Raw genomic sequence first — 16745 nt, 5'->3', positions numbered from 1 at the left:
ACGAACGAAAAAAGAAAACAAACAGCCAAAATATATTTGTAATAAACAATTCACTTTAATTTAAAAAAGATGTATGTATGTATCAATTGAGATGAAAATATGTAACATAATAATAATAATACGAGTAAAGTACAAATTGAGTTAGTAAAAAATAAAAACATAAAAATAATTTGTTAAATCACTGAAACATACTCTAGTTTAAAAGTAGTTCAAGTAAAATACTGGATAATTATACATAAAACATTACGATTCGTAGACGCATAACAACGCGCGGATATGACAAGGACAATAAGAATATAAACTCCTTAACAGCTAGACTTAAACTAACGATTATGAATAAATTTACACATTATATAATTAGGTTTGATTTGATACAGAGGCTGCATGGCCAACACATGTTGCTGTTGGTTTATTCATCATGCACTACTTATTTTATGCTTATATGTATGTAAACATTTTCTTATTCCTATGATACACAAGAAAGGTAGAAATGCGCTTGACTTCACGGCTATTAGCAATACTAATCGTTATGTTAAGGGTCTTATTTGAGCATTTACAGTCATGTACTTATTGGGTAGCGTCAGGGCTCTGGTCGCACTAAAAACTACTGTTGAAAAGACTGTATACGTGGCCAATCGAATATTGGCACCGGGTTCATGTTTGTTGTAGATGTAACGCCATCGTCTACACTTCCGCCATTTAAATACTCATGAACCAGTGCTGGTGACTTCAAAGCTTGGAATTGACGCTCTCTTTGTCGCGGATACGACATTGTTGGTGGCGATTTTGGGGACGTTGTATTAACGGGGGCACATGTAAGCATTGGCGGTTGCGATGGTCTAAATAAGGAGGAAAAATATTGTTTAATAAGTTATGCATTTTGAAGTAAACCAATTGAAAATTAGAATAATAATGGTAAATATGTGAGTGTTAGCTAGAAAAGAGTAGAAAGTGCGTTTCAACTGTGAGTTTTCTAACAGATGAGAATGATGTGCGCAAGCTACTTCAAATAAGCGCTGGAGACCAACTACGGATGCAGAATGTCTACCTACTCAGATTCAACTGAAAATCGTAGAATTGGGGATTTACTCACTTAAACCTACGCATGAGAGCTATCTTTTGATTTTTTGCTGAGTTTAACTTGTAGATTAACAGTCACAGAGGGTATTTTATGATTATTAGCACTTAGGGAGATAAAAATACGTTAGATAGAAGGAAACAGCCCTTTAGAATGGCATTAAAAAATATAAGTAAACAGGACAGGCTTTACAACACTAAACTCCATTAATAACTAAGTATACGACGCTACGATTACTCTCAACTTACTTCTGTTGTGTTATTGTGAAAACTGATTTGGAAACGATCCGTTTGCCTGTGCGCCAAGTGCGGCCAATATACTTCATACGCTGGATAGCAACAACAGCCAAAGCAACAGTCCTGCAACGGAAAAGTAGACAATCAGTTTACTCTTAAACAGAAAAAATAAAATAAAACAAAGAAGTAAGGAAGGGCTAAGTTCGGGTGTAACCGAACATTTTATACTCTTGCAACTTCTAAGAATCCAATTCATTCAGGCGCTGCCCAAAATGTATGTTAGTAAATGCTTCAAAAGAATTAGGATCCATTATTCGAAGAAATTGTGAATATATGGTATGTATTACATCAACCAAAGGGGCGAAATTTAATAAATATTGCGTTGATGTGGAAAATTTCAACAAAAGGCTCGCAATTCATTTTGTTAGAGATATCCGGTTTACTCCAAAGTCTAGAGCAATTGCAACAATTTTTTCACCATTTCTATGGTTTAAAGTCAGGTGGAAAGACGGAGATCATTATGTAGAGTATTGTATTGGAAATTGGAGGCAGAGAATAGGACTGTCTCATTGTCTTCATCATTTTTACATTGCTCACGTGTACTTATGAATGTATTTTCAAGCAATATTTTAAATTTTTTAAATCGATAACTTATACAGTGAACGACATATTCTCCATAAAACTTGTAAGGAAAAACATTATGTACATACTATATATGAGAGTTGTTGGTATTGAACCGGATTTATCTATTTTTTCCAATATTGCATAAAATTAACATGTCACAGACTAATAAGGGCTTCATTAAGGTGCTTCACATACCATCACCACCCATATGGAGTCAGCCAGATGTTCGAGAATCCTGAATCAAGTTTTCGTCCGATTTTATCCATTTTAGGCACAAAGATACATTGTTATGAATAGAACACACTCTCTCATTGTCACTGAGATAACTATTGGCCGATATATGCGGTATAAAGTCACCCGGAAGTTCGAAAATCTTTGTATTAGTATATAAGAACCAAGGGAAGTATTGACATACAGACAAAATATTGTCAGGAAAAGATTATGCCTGAATTTCAATTACATTTATCACGCACCAACCGATATTTACGGTAAAAAGTGAACTATTGGTACTGGGGTCCAAATATTCGGTACCTAGGGGATTGAATAGTTTTAGTTAAAATTTGACAACTTTTGATCATAAGATGGCATACTTCAAAGGCAAAGTTTTATTCCGTTATATTAATTGCTTCTTAATTTGTGCAAAGTGAAAGTCTCAAAAGGATTATGGTTAATATTAATATGATGTTATGTCGGTTGTAGACCGATTTCGCACTGTAACATAGGAATGTCACGTACAAAATTTTGTTGAAATTGTTCTGGCGGGTCCCGAGATATGTGATTTAACTTAAGAATATGCGATGCCACGCCCATTGCCCAATTTTTACTCCGGCTCCTATAAAGGCCTCTTATATCATCTCTAGAGTAAACTTTAATATCTCTGACAAATTTAGTTATTAGTTTATCTAACTTTTAGTAGTTGTTAACAAAATCGTTATATGGCGAGTGAACAGGGTTATCATCCCACTTCACCTACTTTAACACTATCATAAGAAGGGCACTTTACACTTTTTTGATTAATTGCGTTTTGTAGGCGTGGCTGTGGACCAATTACGTCCTCTACGAACTTTTATGTCTTTACTCTTTTGCCAATAACATATGTACCAAGTTTCATCAAGATAACGTAATTTTAACAAAAGCCACGGCTTGCCGGGCAGCCAGGCGGATCCCCAGATTTCAACCCGTTTTGTCAACACGATCCTTTATATACACATAGATTAGTTTTAGGTGATACAAACAACTGTTAGGTGAACAAAACTATAATATTCTCTAGTAACATATTCCAAGTTTAAAAATTGCAGGGCGCTACTTACTTGAATAATTTCTTTCTATTGGGTTGCGTGTGTATCATGTGACCACCATTGAGGGCGGCCAGCGCGCGCTGTTCGCTCTCTTGATAACTTTGGAGCGAAATTTTCAAATAACGCTTTTGATAGACAAGCGCTTTGCGATGAGATTCTAAGCGTAAATAGCGTCCTAACAGCTGATTGCAGCGCTCTTCCAACTCTGACACGTTAGCCGCGCCGCCGAGCTGCGACTCGAGCTCTTCGCACTTTTTCTGCAATTGACGGCGCTCCTCCACGAGGAATTGTACCGTTTCGGCCATTTGACGGTTCTCTTGCGTATTCTCCGCAAGCAGCGCGTTTATTTCCTTCATTTTTTGCAAAAACTGTTGTGGCACAGACGACTCGGCGGCGCTCATATTTGCATTGGCGAGCGCTTCAGCCAGTTTGGCTTCTCGCTGCGTCGCACGTTCGACGTCGAAGCGTAGCTGTGTAATGGTCTTGAGTAAATTGTCACGCTCTGCTTCGGTAGCTAAAAGCTGCGACTTAACTTCCTGCATTTCGCCTAACAGCTGTACGCTTTCTTTTTGCTGTCGGTCACGCCGCGTCGTACGTCGGGTTTCAGCCTCCTGTAGTGTTGCAAGTCTAGCCTCCAAACTCTCTATCTCCTGCGTTTGTATAGTTAGTCGTTCTTGCAAGTGCTCGCACTCTTGTTCAGCTAAATCTTTATCACGCCCTAATTTCTCCATTTCACGCTTTAATTTCTCACAATAATCCACGCGTTCCTGCAATTCGTTTTCATAGCGCTGCCTTTCTCGTTCGCTAGAACGTTGTGCATCGGCGCAGCGCTCGCGTTCGCGATCATTCTGTGCCGTCAGCAACTTGATTTCACTGCGAAGGCGCTCAGCCAACTCTGACTCGAAATCGTTGCTTAGTGCGCGCGGCGATTTTCGCGGAGAATCGGTTGGTGATTTCAGCAACAGTGAATTACGACGTGACTCGGCGCGCTGCATGGCGGTCAATTGCGTTTGCAAACGCTCACAACGCTCGCGTTCAATATCCAGCAATTTGTGCAGCTCGTCCTCTTTTTCCAGCGCAGTCTCGAGTCGCTTGCGCATTGCCTCAATAATGAGTACATCTTGCTCTTGTATTTCCTGCGAATGTTGCTTCTCAATGAGCAACTCCTGGCGTAAATCTTCATTGTGTTCACGTTCAACGGCAATTTGAGCCTTGAGCGCCTCCAATTGGTTTAACAACTCGCGCTCGCCGGTGAAATTTTCGTCGTCTGTGCCTTGCGCTTCAGTCTTATTCGGTTCTTGCGAAGCCTTATCGCGACTCTTGCGGTCCAAGTTATTTTCTTCTTCACTCTCAATGGCTTGAAGTATATTCGAGTCTAGTTGCACGGAATAGTTCAGTTCCTTTTCCACTTGTTGTGCTATTTCATCGACTGAATATTGCTTTGAACTGTTGTCGCTGTTTGGTTGTTGCCGCAAACGTTCCACCTCCTCTTCCAGTTTTGAAATCTTTTGTTGCAGCTCAGTGGCGTTCTCATCAGCTTGTCCCAATTTATTAGTAAGCATCTGCAATCTCTGTTCTTTTGCTTTTAGTTGTTCGTTTAGCTGCACGATATCAAGTTTGCGAGCCTCCAACTCGCGCACAGTCTTCTTGCACTGTTCGTGTATTTCACTTACAGCACGCAACTCTTTACGCAAGCTCTCGCGTTCATTAACTTCCTGTTCGGTCGCCTGCAGAACTTTCTGTTGCAATTCGATAATGCGGTTTTGGAGACGCTGTTCATTCTCCTTGTAGTTAAGCAGCTCTTTCTCTCCTTTAGTCAAGCGTTCTTGCTGTTCCTTGTTCTCCTTGGTTAAACGCTCTTGGGAGCTTAAAAGCAATTCAATTTCGGCCGTCTTTTCAGCGATTTCCGTTTGGAGAAGTACGCATTTCTGCGCTTCTTTTTTCAACTCGCTGATTTCCATCTGGTGTTGCTCCAAGTCATGCTGCAGACCGCCCAAACGTACTTGTGTGCCTACCAATTCTTCCTCAATGGCTTGCATTTCTTGATCCTTTTCGCGTATAGCTCTCTCTTTCTCAGTGGAAGCGCTTGTCAGTTTCTCCTTCAAATATTGCACTTCTTGTTTTAGCTTCTGGTACATCTCTTTTTCCTCTGCTAGCCTCTTATTCATTGCGGACAATTCCAAACCGGGTGTCTTCAGTTTTGAGTCCTCTGTCAATGCGGAGAAATTAATTTGACGTGGTACAATCGGTGGCGTGGCCGTTGCTCCGGACTGATCCGTCATTGTTAGCACATTGGGATCTTGGAAGTAATGTGGATTATCGAAAGTATTCACAGGACGTAAAGTGGCGAATCCAGACAAGTCCTCGCTACGCTTATGCGTCAAATTCGCCACCACTTGTTTTGAAGTGTCCTAAAAACAAATAAAATACTAATTTCACATAATTTTTTTGCTTCACAGCTCTCTTACCAATGATTTCAATCCAATAACGCGGTTACAGTTGGCCAGCTGAATTGGTGTTGCCTCGTGCAACACAGCTGCTCGACGCATCACATCGGGCTCATCAAACTCGCTGATGGACACTATGTCACTCAATGTGTGAGCACTCAACTTTGTGCTTATTTCATCTTTGCCAGCAGCGATACCCTTCCCAGCAACAACACCACCACCTAAACTGGAAGCCTGGCTCGAGTTGAGCTCCTGTATTTCTTTATCTTTCGATTCCAATTGCTCGCGCAGATGATCAATCTCTTCATTCTTATCAGCCAGCATTGTCTCCATTAAGTCGGGCAAAGCTAGCTTGTTTATCATCTCATTCTTGATTTTCTCCTTCAGCATTTGTATGGCGGAATTTTTCTGCTTCAATTCCGCCTCTAAACGTTCCACAACACTACGATCCGGTTGATGCTCCACAGCCAACTCTGCTTCAAGCCGATCAATAGCAACCTTACTCTTTTCCAATTGCTGCTTCATTGTTACTATTTGCTTGTCACGCACAGAGACGGTTTCGCGCAAGTTTTGGACCTCGGTTTGGAGGTCATGAATCCGTACATTGAAGTCGGTCGAACCCGCACGCTGCAGCTCCATCGCTCGTTTTCGTTGCTCTTCCAGTCGCGATTGCAATGTGGAGATCCGTTGATTTTGTTCAGACATGCGATCTTGAAGAGCTTCCCGATCATGCTGGAGTTCCTAAACAATAGCAGAAACAGAAAGAGAAATTATTGCACACTATGTTATGTTATAGTTGTTATTAGATATGTTTTGTTACGATTACGATAATTTAACCAATTGAGCAAATTAACTTACTTTTATTCAATAATAATACCAAATAACTGTTATCACTCCACGCAGTTCATTGCCTGTTGATGTGTGGAGTGGCTGAAATGCACTCCAGAATCAAATAATAGTACAAAATTTCATTGCAACCATTGAAATTTGCATCTTCTCATCTGATTCAAAACACTAGGGCGCAGAAAAAAAACGTTTACACTCAATTGATTGGATTGTATTTGCCAACAACTCAAGTGGTTAATGGAAAAATTTTAAATAACCTACTGCATATCGTCATCATAATATACAAGTTCAATGAACAAGATTAGTAGACGCGGAATTGCGTGCGCATATTAAGAACTGAGGCTGTGCAAATAGCAGGAATATTTATTGTTGACAGTCCGACCTTCGGGCTGAACGCATTTGAATTCTCTCTGCAAAGAGTCTTTTAAACTATAAGATGTTTTAAAACTGAGCATCTAAAAGGAATAATGCCATTGAAATATGTTATGATAGATGAGACATAACAAAACGAAAAAAACAGACATTATAAAAATGGAAAGGTTTTTCTTTTTTTTATCTATCAGGGCATTTTATTGGAGATCCTAAATCATAGTGTAGGGAATGCCGAAAATTGGGATTGAAAAGTTTTAGCGGCGGAAGCGATGACATTGAACAATTTTTTAAATTAGAAATAGAAAGGACATGCTCAGATCAGTTCCCCAGCTGACAAAAATGCCACCCCGTAAATAGAAAATATAAAAATATAAATTACTTGTCAAAGTAAGCAAAGATTAGAACGATATTTCTAAACACCAACTTTGACACTACACTAAGATGCACAAATATTACGAATTTTAATGACAGAAATTTTGTACTTTTGTGATTGGATATCAGAATGAAATTGTTAAAGCGCCATAGCTATCATTTGGAAGGTGAATAAGAACAGAAAATAAATGACGTGGGTAATATATTATACAAAAACTAGAAGACACCGATCCAAATTTATTTTATTAATTTTATATTAATTATATATATGTATAACATTTAATATTATGAGCAAGGTAGATAGTTTAGATCATTCATAATTTTTTTTTTTTTTCAATTTAATTCATTTCCGTATTATTCAGTGCTTTAACAAATATTCAACCGAAGATTATTATGTGGCATTCCGGTTACAACTAAAAAAAATTAAAATTTTTGCTTTCATTTTCATTAGCAATTTCAGTTGTTTTAAATAAATATGTGCATCAGTTTGCGTGGCAATAATTGAGTCTTGAAATTTGTTTTTGTCAATACCTGCTTTTTTGGTCAATTAGCGAGAATACTGGTCAGTTAGTGCCCGAGAAAATACTGGCAATGGTCCTGGATAGTAAAAACAATGTTGCAACCAAGTGACATATCTCCAAATATGCAAGTGTAGATAAAACATAAATAAGCCAATTGGCGGCAATCGGTAGCCCGGAATGAAACCAAGCACGGTGCCAGAACCTGCGTTCAGGCCATTTAGGCCATTAAAAAGATGCGGTGACTGAGTGTAGTTGTGTGAGTTTATGAAGTGTTCGCTGTGACACTAACTGAACACTAATTATGTTCTTGCTTATGTACTTGCACATACAATACATATGGGCTAGGCAGCAACATTTGCATGTATATCAATTTATCCAAGTGATGCCCCAGCAGTGCAAGCATAGGAAGCTGAACCGTATGAAAATGTGTATAACGATACTGTATTATATACATATGTGCCTATGTATAAACATTCGAATTGGTACGTGTGAAGAGGGGTGAAATCACCGAGATATCGGAGACAATCTCAATTGTTATTAAGAGAGTAACCGCAACAACTATTTCATCAACATCAATGACCCGCATTCATTCACATGTAATGCCGCAAATCTGTGGATGAAATTGAAAATTCCCAAGCTATAGGGAACAAACAATGCAAACATCAAACATAGCTAGTACCAAACGCTTTGGTTCCTTGGCTTCTACAGTGATAAGTGATGGCAAACAAATGTCTAGTGAAATGCAAAAGAAAAACTCGCACCAAAAGCACGCGGTGGCAATATATCACCAACCGCAGAAAATAAAGTGAGCGCATCCGAGAATGTAAACAAGCAGTATACTGCTTTGCCCTGTGTTTGACGTTTGACGTTTGACGCACCTCTAGTCAGAAACTCACTTCCTTCTTCTGCTGCGTGGTTGCATCATTTGGCTGGAAATGCGAGTTGCAAATGTAAACAAAAACATTAGAGACTGACCTTATTTTCTCACTGCCTACACCAAGAAGTTGGCGCTGTAACAACAGATACTCATGTGTTGCGTTTAATTGCTGGAATTAACGGCAGTTCACTGAACTATTGTTTGTAAATATTAAACAACTCTCGCAGCATTCCCTCTGCACCTAATAAGCCCAAAGGTATTTTTGAAAATACTGGATATTATTGTATTATTTGTAGTAACCTTAAATGTTTTAAAACTTTGTAATTACAAATAAAACAACTTGACTTTAGTGGATGTATGCACTAAAGTCTGCTAGAGATTATACTTTACTTTCGACATAAGTTTTTTGACGCCAAACTTCACATTTAACTGTTTTACCGTAATATAGAGCTGTACTCATTGAAATAGCAGCGCAGCCAAGACGAAAATATCTATAAAGAGTTTTTTTGCTATTCCTTGTCGTTGGATACACATAGTTTTTGTAAAATAGAAAAAAAGGGTTAAGGAACAAAGAAAAACCTGCTCTGCCCTCATCAAATTTTCCTTAGTTTTTATGCTTTTTTGCGCACATCCACACATTTTTGGCTGTTCACTGAAATAGCAGTTTTGATCTTTTTAGACGAAAAGTGCCGAAATAACTTGTAAATTTGTACATAAATAGTTTTATTGAGTGGATTACAGTTATTCAAATTACAATACACTACAGCAATGAAGTTTTTAATTTTAATTTTTAGAAGACTTCAATGTTTCAAGAAAGATATGCATTTTACTGTTGACATAAAAAAGGAGGTGAAAATATATACAAAGTTACAAATTCGTTTAAAATGTTCTAGTCAGATGACATGCAAGGCCATAATTATGTCTTGAACCCCCAAAACCATGGTACCTTACACAAAACTGCAAATTTAGAAGACGGAAGCATAGTGTAATTCAGCAAAGACAATCCTTTTGCATCCTTTAGGGTAACAAAAGTGCAGCTGAATTCGGGGATCAACGATATAAATATTCGATGTCGACTGTTGAATGAACATTTGTAACCGTGACGCCCACGATGGCGCATTTCCTTAGCCAAAGAAATATCAAAGCCTTTGTAGGAGTTTGCCAAAAGTCTTTTGAATTGGCCAATTTCATAATATAAGTCCCAACTGCTCATTTTCGGTGTACACTGGAATACTGAATAATGGTTCTATACAGCAAGTCCGTGGACCCCAAACATGGGTTATCCTGCAAATTATACGGCTAGGCAGCAAAGCACAGTGGGCTTTAATGTTTTGTATCTTTCTTGAAACAGTGAGGTCTTCTACGCACTATTCCACTCACTCTATTGGTATAGTCAATTGTAACTTAAATAATAATAATCATAAAAACAAATTATACAGCTCAAAATGCATGGATGTGTGCAAAAATATCTTCAATAAACACAGCTGTATTAGAACAGCTGATTTATTTGTAAAAAGTTGTCTTAAAATTTTTAAAATAGTTTGTGTTTGGTCTCTATCGAAGATGGCAGAAACAGCATTTTCGGAATATTTAACTATCAAAAGGGTAAAATGCTAAATTTCGCTCTGGCAAAAATACGTTTTCTATGCGCCGAAATGTAGGCTGTTGAAATTGATTATATAAGTCTACAGTTGTGGAATAAGCACACGCCATTATATCTTATTTGTACCTGTTCATGTTGGTCTAAAAGTATCTTACATTTAATAAAAGCAATAAAACGCTGTGTGTGACTGTTTTGGAAACCCTTACAACGACATTCGGGATTAGCCAGAACAGAACACTCGAAAACGCTCAAAACGATAGCTTTTCCAAAATAATATTTATTGCCTATTCACTTAATAGAGGAACCGTTGTATATACAATTTTTTGCTATTGATACGATCTCATATGAGCTAAAATTCTAATACATACATATATATGTATATATATTAGTTTCAGCCGTGTGAGCAAATTAATAACATTTTCGTCTCTATTCGGCCACTGTTTAACTTCCGGTAATTTCGTACCTCACTTATGCAGTGAGTTTCATTTGTCAGTTCTTGTAAATTATATCCTAAGCAATGTATTAATTTAAGGGACTTTTTCGGTTTTTATATTGCATTCTAATCTTTAAATGTATTTTTCGAAATAAAAGATCTATATTTAAAAAAGGAACATAATTTTTGAGAGGGATATTCGAGCGAGTAACATTTTCTATTTTGGGACGAAATCTAGGAGTCTACCATATCATAAATGAATCTTTCGCACACATATACACTTTGCATAATATAGATCTTATGCATTTGCTCCATTTTTCTAAAATTAAAATTCGAATAACGCGGAAATGCGTCGCACAAAATTCTGCATAAATTCAAATATAAGTAAGAGTAACCATAAAGTACGCACTTATGTAAATAGAACATATGTTTAGAGCTTAGGAAAGCTGTGAGAACTCATGTTACATAGTGTACTTTAGTAGTAGTTTTAAATGCGAAACAACAAAAAACAATATAAAATATCCAAAACAATTTGCTTTTTACTATAAAAAAAATATGTCAAAAACACATACAATAAAAGATCGTAAATTGTATGAAATTGACTTCGAAGCGAAAAAGACAGAAATTTGTCAAATATTAATGGAATTAAAGAAATATACAGACATGATATGTAAATATGTATACCTAGGCAAACATATTGCACAAGTATTAAAATTTAGTTTCTCACTGCATTACTATATTTATGTCTTGCTATCTTACCTTCATCGGACTCAATTGGAAGGCAACGACGCCTTTGTTGGTCTTATTGAACATAACTCGTCCGTTTATAAGATCTTATCATACCCGTGTGTAAGATCTTAGAAATTCATTTTCTAACGCGAGAAGTAAATTGATAAAAAAATAATGACAACAGGAATGGTTATTGCACTACGTTTCGCGAACCAAACAAAGAATATTTTTATTTCAATGATAATTTTCAAGGCACAACAAGAAATGTGTGCAAAACAGACACGTATTCAGCATCACAATAGCAAGGAAACTAAATTGCGCGCACACAAATCGCCGACGCTAATGGTTCATGCCACGGCAGACACCCCAAAAGAGAACGCACTTATACACCCTCCTACAAGTGCGAGGAAAGTGTTCTTATCGAATTAATGGAAACAGAGACCACAGAGATCGCAACTGAAGCAATTGAGAGAATAAAGACCACCAGCGCACAGTGGTTCCGTCCATAAGTCAAAAATACGAAAAAGTAAAAGCGAAAAAATAAACCAATTGTCTCCTAAATGTTTAAACATCTTAATGGCAATTCAGTTTTATCTGGAAATCTAACGGGACTTTCTAAAAAAATAGCGTTGAAGTTGTGATTAGTTGTTCATTTTTTAAGAGCAATTCCTTGTAAAGTGAACGTTTACGAATTTTAATTATTTGGATAAAAGTATTTATTTTATGTTACAAAATTGACAAAAACTAACTTGTATTGCAGATATTCTTAAATCAACACCTTAGTTTACCCTGTATTTTATGCAATTTATGTCCAATAAATTTTTTGTAATTAACAAGGTAAGTGTAGCTGCCCAAATTTGCCTATATGCGTATAATCTACTACATATATACTAAGGTCATCCTTTTCATTAAAAGTCAAATTTGCCATTCAAACCAGCTGCAATATTTTTGTGCTTTTCAATCATATCTGCCGATATTACGGGAATTGGCCAAGATTTAAAATACAGAGCCTCAACTTTGTTGAAAGCCATGTCTGTGGGTTACAAGATTAATTAAGCAAATTTTGTGGAACTTTGATCTTGAAGCCAAATATCCCTGGTGTACATACTTCATGCTTTTGAAATTACAAATAATTCTAACTACAGCATACACGGAAAATGTCACGTGTCGATTCCAATACAGAGCCATGCAAGCGAAACCACCGTGCGGCGCTCCGCACAAAAGAGCACAAATGAACAGAATGTTGCTTTCACTTTCGTTCAGTAAAATAAAATGCTACCCGCAGCGCCGAGATACACATACATACACATCCCAATGAAGACATAACAAAAGCGCTGCGAACTTTTCAAATTTCAAACTCAATGATTTTCTGCCTTAAAAGAGCTTTCCCCACTCCAAAATTGGTATATAGTATGAAAGTTCCGTTACTCACCACACAGGCATCACGCATCTGCGTCACTTGCATCTCCAGATCACGTATACGTTTGATGGCCGCCTCTTCGACACGCGTGTGTTTGGCAACTTTATCGGCAATGCGTTGAACTCCCTCCATGGTAAGCGAATGCTGTCGTGGCGATGGATGCAACGGAGAGCCTGGAGTGTGCGTTATTGTTACTCCATTGTCTGCACCACCTGTTAAGGGCGCTGGGTTGGCGGGACCTGCGCCACTTACAGACACATCCTCGGTGACACTATTTGTATTTGAAGAAATCGAGTGATGTACAGATTCTAGCGTTTTCGTTTTCTGGTCAAGAGTGTTCTCAATGTCGCGGAGCTGCAATTGCGCCAATATTAATTACTTATTAATAAAGTGTTGAGACAATCAAAATTAGAATTGAATCATGTAAAAATAAATTTAAATTATTCAACGTAAAATTATTAACTTTATTCAGTCAACAAAATCCAATCCGTTATAGCTTCAGCACGCCAAATTTTAAACGTCTTTTTCTCGAAATTGCATTTTTCAAATCGGTCGATGTTGGTACTCGCTACTTTTTTACTACGCCTCACAGTTATTTGGTAGAGAATGCAACCTTTTATTTAAATATCTTAAGCAAAGTATACATATGTACACTTTACTAGTAATTCTATGGTATTTTCGAGAATTTAGCAAAATTTAATAGAATCAACGACGCTCATGAAATGCATTTCGAAAAAGGTTATTTCGCAGATTGGCTTTTTTATTATTTTTTTTTTAATATATTTAATAAAGCTTTATAGAGAAAAATTCGATTCCTTCCTCTTAGTCCCAGAATAAATTGTCTGAGTTAGGCCTTATATGAAAATAAAATTTTATGATAGATAAAAAAGCATATACATATGTATGTAAAATTATAAACTAAATAAATAATAAAAATTTACCTGCTCTACAACTTGATCCAACACCATGCTTTGCTCTGCAGATGGACGCATGTTTTGCATTTTCTCTTCCAAAAAACGTATACGCTCCTGGTAGCCCGCACCAATTTCCACTTTTAAACTCTGAACCTCGTGCTGAAGTGTTTCGTTTGAACGCGTTTGGGTGTTTATGTACTCCTCCAGTTGCTACAATTGTTCAAGAAAATTATAAATTTATTAAAGAAATGTTTTTATAATAAATAGAATTTTTAATCCACGTGGTAGCATTAAAATATATATATAATGTGAAACTATCCCGCTATCTCACCTTGTTCTTTTCACTCAAGACATGCTCATTTAGCGCCTTGGTCTCCACTTGGGTTTCCAATTCGGTGATAATTTCACGCAAAACGAAGATTTTATCAATAGAAGCCTTCAATTCAACTTCAAATTTGTCACGTTTCGCAATCGACTCGTTGAGCCTTTGTGTTAGTTCACGAATTTGAGCCTCCAATTGCTCCTTCTGTGTTGTAAAAATTATAAAAAGTTAATACCATTCAGAACAACTGTAAACAATTGAATACAAGAGTTACAATAGAAAATAAAAATTTAGTTTCTTGAACAATAATATCATAAAAACGGGTTGGTTATTTAAGAAAAAAATCACCCAAGTTGGCTTAAAAAATTATAAGTAAAAAATATATAATATAATAATAACAAATTTGTATAACTATAAAAATAGAAAAAAAAGAATAGATGAAAGGTCAGTGCTTATTGTACAAAAACTCTATCGTTTGTATACATATAACAATTTCGGAAGAGCTCTTTAATTCTTAAATTTATGGCTGCTTTTAGTTAATTTAGTAAATGATGAAAGTGATGAAATATTCTATGTTCTACTCAAGTAAATATATATGTACATTGTGACGAAAAAGCACCCGGAAATTGTAACTAAATTAACCGGGTAAATCATATGTTAAAAAATTGTATTTTACTAAGTTGGCAGAACTACGTATTACTATGCCAATTTGTTTACAGCAGCTGCTTAAGTCGGTATACCTCAATAGTGCGTCCCGTTTTTCATAATTTATAAAATATCGAACAAAGAATTTGTCTAAAATTTTGTATTTCTAAAGAAATTTCGTGTGCGAAATCGTTGGGGATGTTGGAAAAGGCTTTCGGCGTCAAAAACAGAACCCTAGGTGAATCGTTATGGACGACCGTTCAACTGGTAAGTGCTAGAGAGATGGCAAGAGAGCTCAACATCTCTCGCGAATTCGTTCGAATGATATTGCTGGATATTTTGCGTAAGAATTCACCAGATTTGGCTGTGTGTAATTTCTTCCTCTTCCGTGGAACCCGTTTTCAGTCGATCGAAGAGATAAAACAAAACTCGCTAAAGCAGATGAAGCTTATCACAAGCGCTTATGAAAAGTGTTGATGAAAAATAAAATATTTGCGTTTTATTTACAATTTCCGGGCATCAATTTTGCCATAGTGTATATTAAATATTACAAAATTACATGTGCCCTTATACAGTCATACATATGTATATAAAAAGGTATGTGTATGCATATTTGCCTTTGGACTATCCCGCAGTCGTGCGGAAAGTTGCCTAACACTCCTTAGTTTCAGAAGCTGTTTCACGACCACAGTACGCGTCAGAGGCAGGGTGCCATAAAATTCGAATAGGTGTTAGATGTGTTCGACAGTTTGTTTACATGCATACAGTATATAGCATAGAGATATAATGTAAATAAATAACTTTTTTTGTTTTTTGTATACTGAGACTGCACCAAGTGTTTTCTAATTGGCTGAAGTATATTTTTTTTACATAAAAGACATAATATTTCTACATATTTGCCTTATGAAAACAGTATTAAAATTGTTTGTAATTTTTATTTTTTGAAATTTCCCATACAATTCCGTTATAATTAAGAGTCTTATAGACATTTATGTGAATAATCGCCGTTAGTCCTAAAATGTGAAAAGTTTCATCAATATATGGATTACATAAGACGCTTCTTTGCTCACTATGGCAAAAACTATACATAATAAAAAACAAGAAACCAGATTTGTCAGCTACTTGTTTGATTCACCACAAATATACGAATGACTTATGTTGAATTGACGACAGCTGTTATCTTCAAATTGTATATACCGTATTGGTGTCGGTGCACATACTACTACTTAATTTTCAATCAGAATAGTTTTGGACACCCAATCACCACATCTGAATCATCTTGATTGAACCTTATCATTATTTAGTATATAATTACGTAAACATATAAAATAAACATGCAAGTTTAATTTTATTAATGAAATCAACATTTTAAATAAAATAACAATTTGTTAGTAAAAATGGAATGAAAAATAAAGATAAAATTTGTTAATTCGAGTTATGGTAATATGAGTAATTAATTGTATTATTCGTAACATTTCCGTTCATAAAATAAATTCATAATCCCATTCATAGTACTAGAAATAGAAAATCACAATCAATTGTTAGCTTAAATTTCAATAAAGTGTGAAAATATTAAATGAGAATATTTGAAAAACATTTCCTTGCATAAAATACATAAACAACAACTTAAAATACAGAATTACATCAACAACAGCAACAGAGAGAGAATGCAATGAAGAAATGAAGCACCAAACACCGAATCAATAAATCCAATGGATATAACACTGAAAGTCAGAGAGTCGAATGTGTGCATATGCCACTCACCTCCTTGGACGCATTTTCGAAAACATTGCGCTCCTTCTCTTTATCGCGTAGCTGCGCCTTTAGACACTCAATTTCGCGTTGAAACTCATCACGTTCTTGTTCCCGCTCGGCAGCCTGCTCTTCGAGGAAATGACGAGTTGCTTTCAGCTGTTTATCCGCCGCGTCGATCTGCATATTGTCCATTGAGTTGCCAAACAATAATTTTTTTATATTTATTATAAGACAAATGGTTCTTATTACACTA

The 16745-nt window shown here is 36.3% G+C and overlaps 1 protein-coding gene across 8 annotated transcripts in view; it reads right to left on the bottom strand.

The window, feature by feature from the left end:
* Nucleotides 1-275: 275 nt before the first annotated feature.
* The window catches only part of LOC108968990 (pericentrin), a 55642-nt gene continuing 39172 nt past the window's right edge, over nucleotides 276-16745 (bottom strand). For 4 of the 8 annotated variants that reach the window (XM_018933413.1, XM_018933416.1, XM_018933419.1 and 1 more), the window contains 8 exons: nucleotides 16502-16669; nucleotides 14102-14296; nucleotides 13798-13980; nucleotides 12869-13210; nucleotides 5705-6424; nucleotides 3249-5647; nucleotides 1327-1437; nucleotides 276-839 (listed from right to left, as the gene is read on the bottom strand). In XM_018933413.1, the coding sequence (XP_018788958.1) occupies nucleotides 605-839; nucleotides 1327-1437; nucleotides 3249-5647; nucleotides 5705-6424; nucleotides 12869-13210; nucleotides 13798-13980; nucleotides 14102-14296; nucleotides 16502-16669 (4353 nt within the window). In that variant the 3' untranslated portion in view covers nucleotides 276-604. Of the gene's footprint in view, nucleotides 840-1322; nucleotides 1438-3248; nucleotides 5648-5704; nucleotides 6425-12868; nucleotides 13211-13797; nucleotides 13981-14101; nucleotides 14297-16501; nucleotides 16670-16745 lie in introns of those variants that run through there. The other 4 variants (XM_018933418.1, XM_018933420.1, XM_018933414.1 and 1 more) reach the window with 3 other exon arrangements.

The sequence above is a fragment of the Bactrocera latifrons genome, unplaced genomic scaffold (assembly GCF_001853355.1).
Source record: "Bactrocera latifrons isolate USDA-ARS-PBARC rearing strain unplaced genomic scaffold, ASM185335v1 scaffold_236, whole genome shotgun sequence".
NCBI lineage: Eukaryota > Metazoa > Arthropoda > Insecta > Diptera > Tephritidae > Bactrocera > Bactrocera latifrons.
Note: the sequence above shows the minus strand (reverse complement) of the source record. Positions and strands in the feature narration are given on the sequence as shown.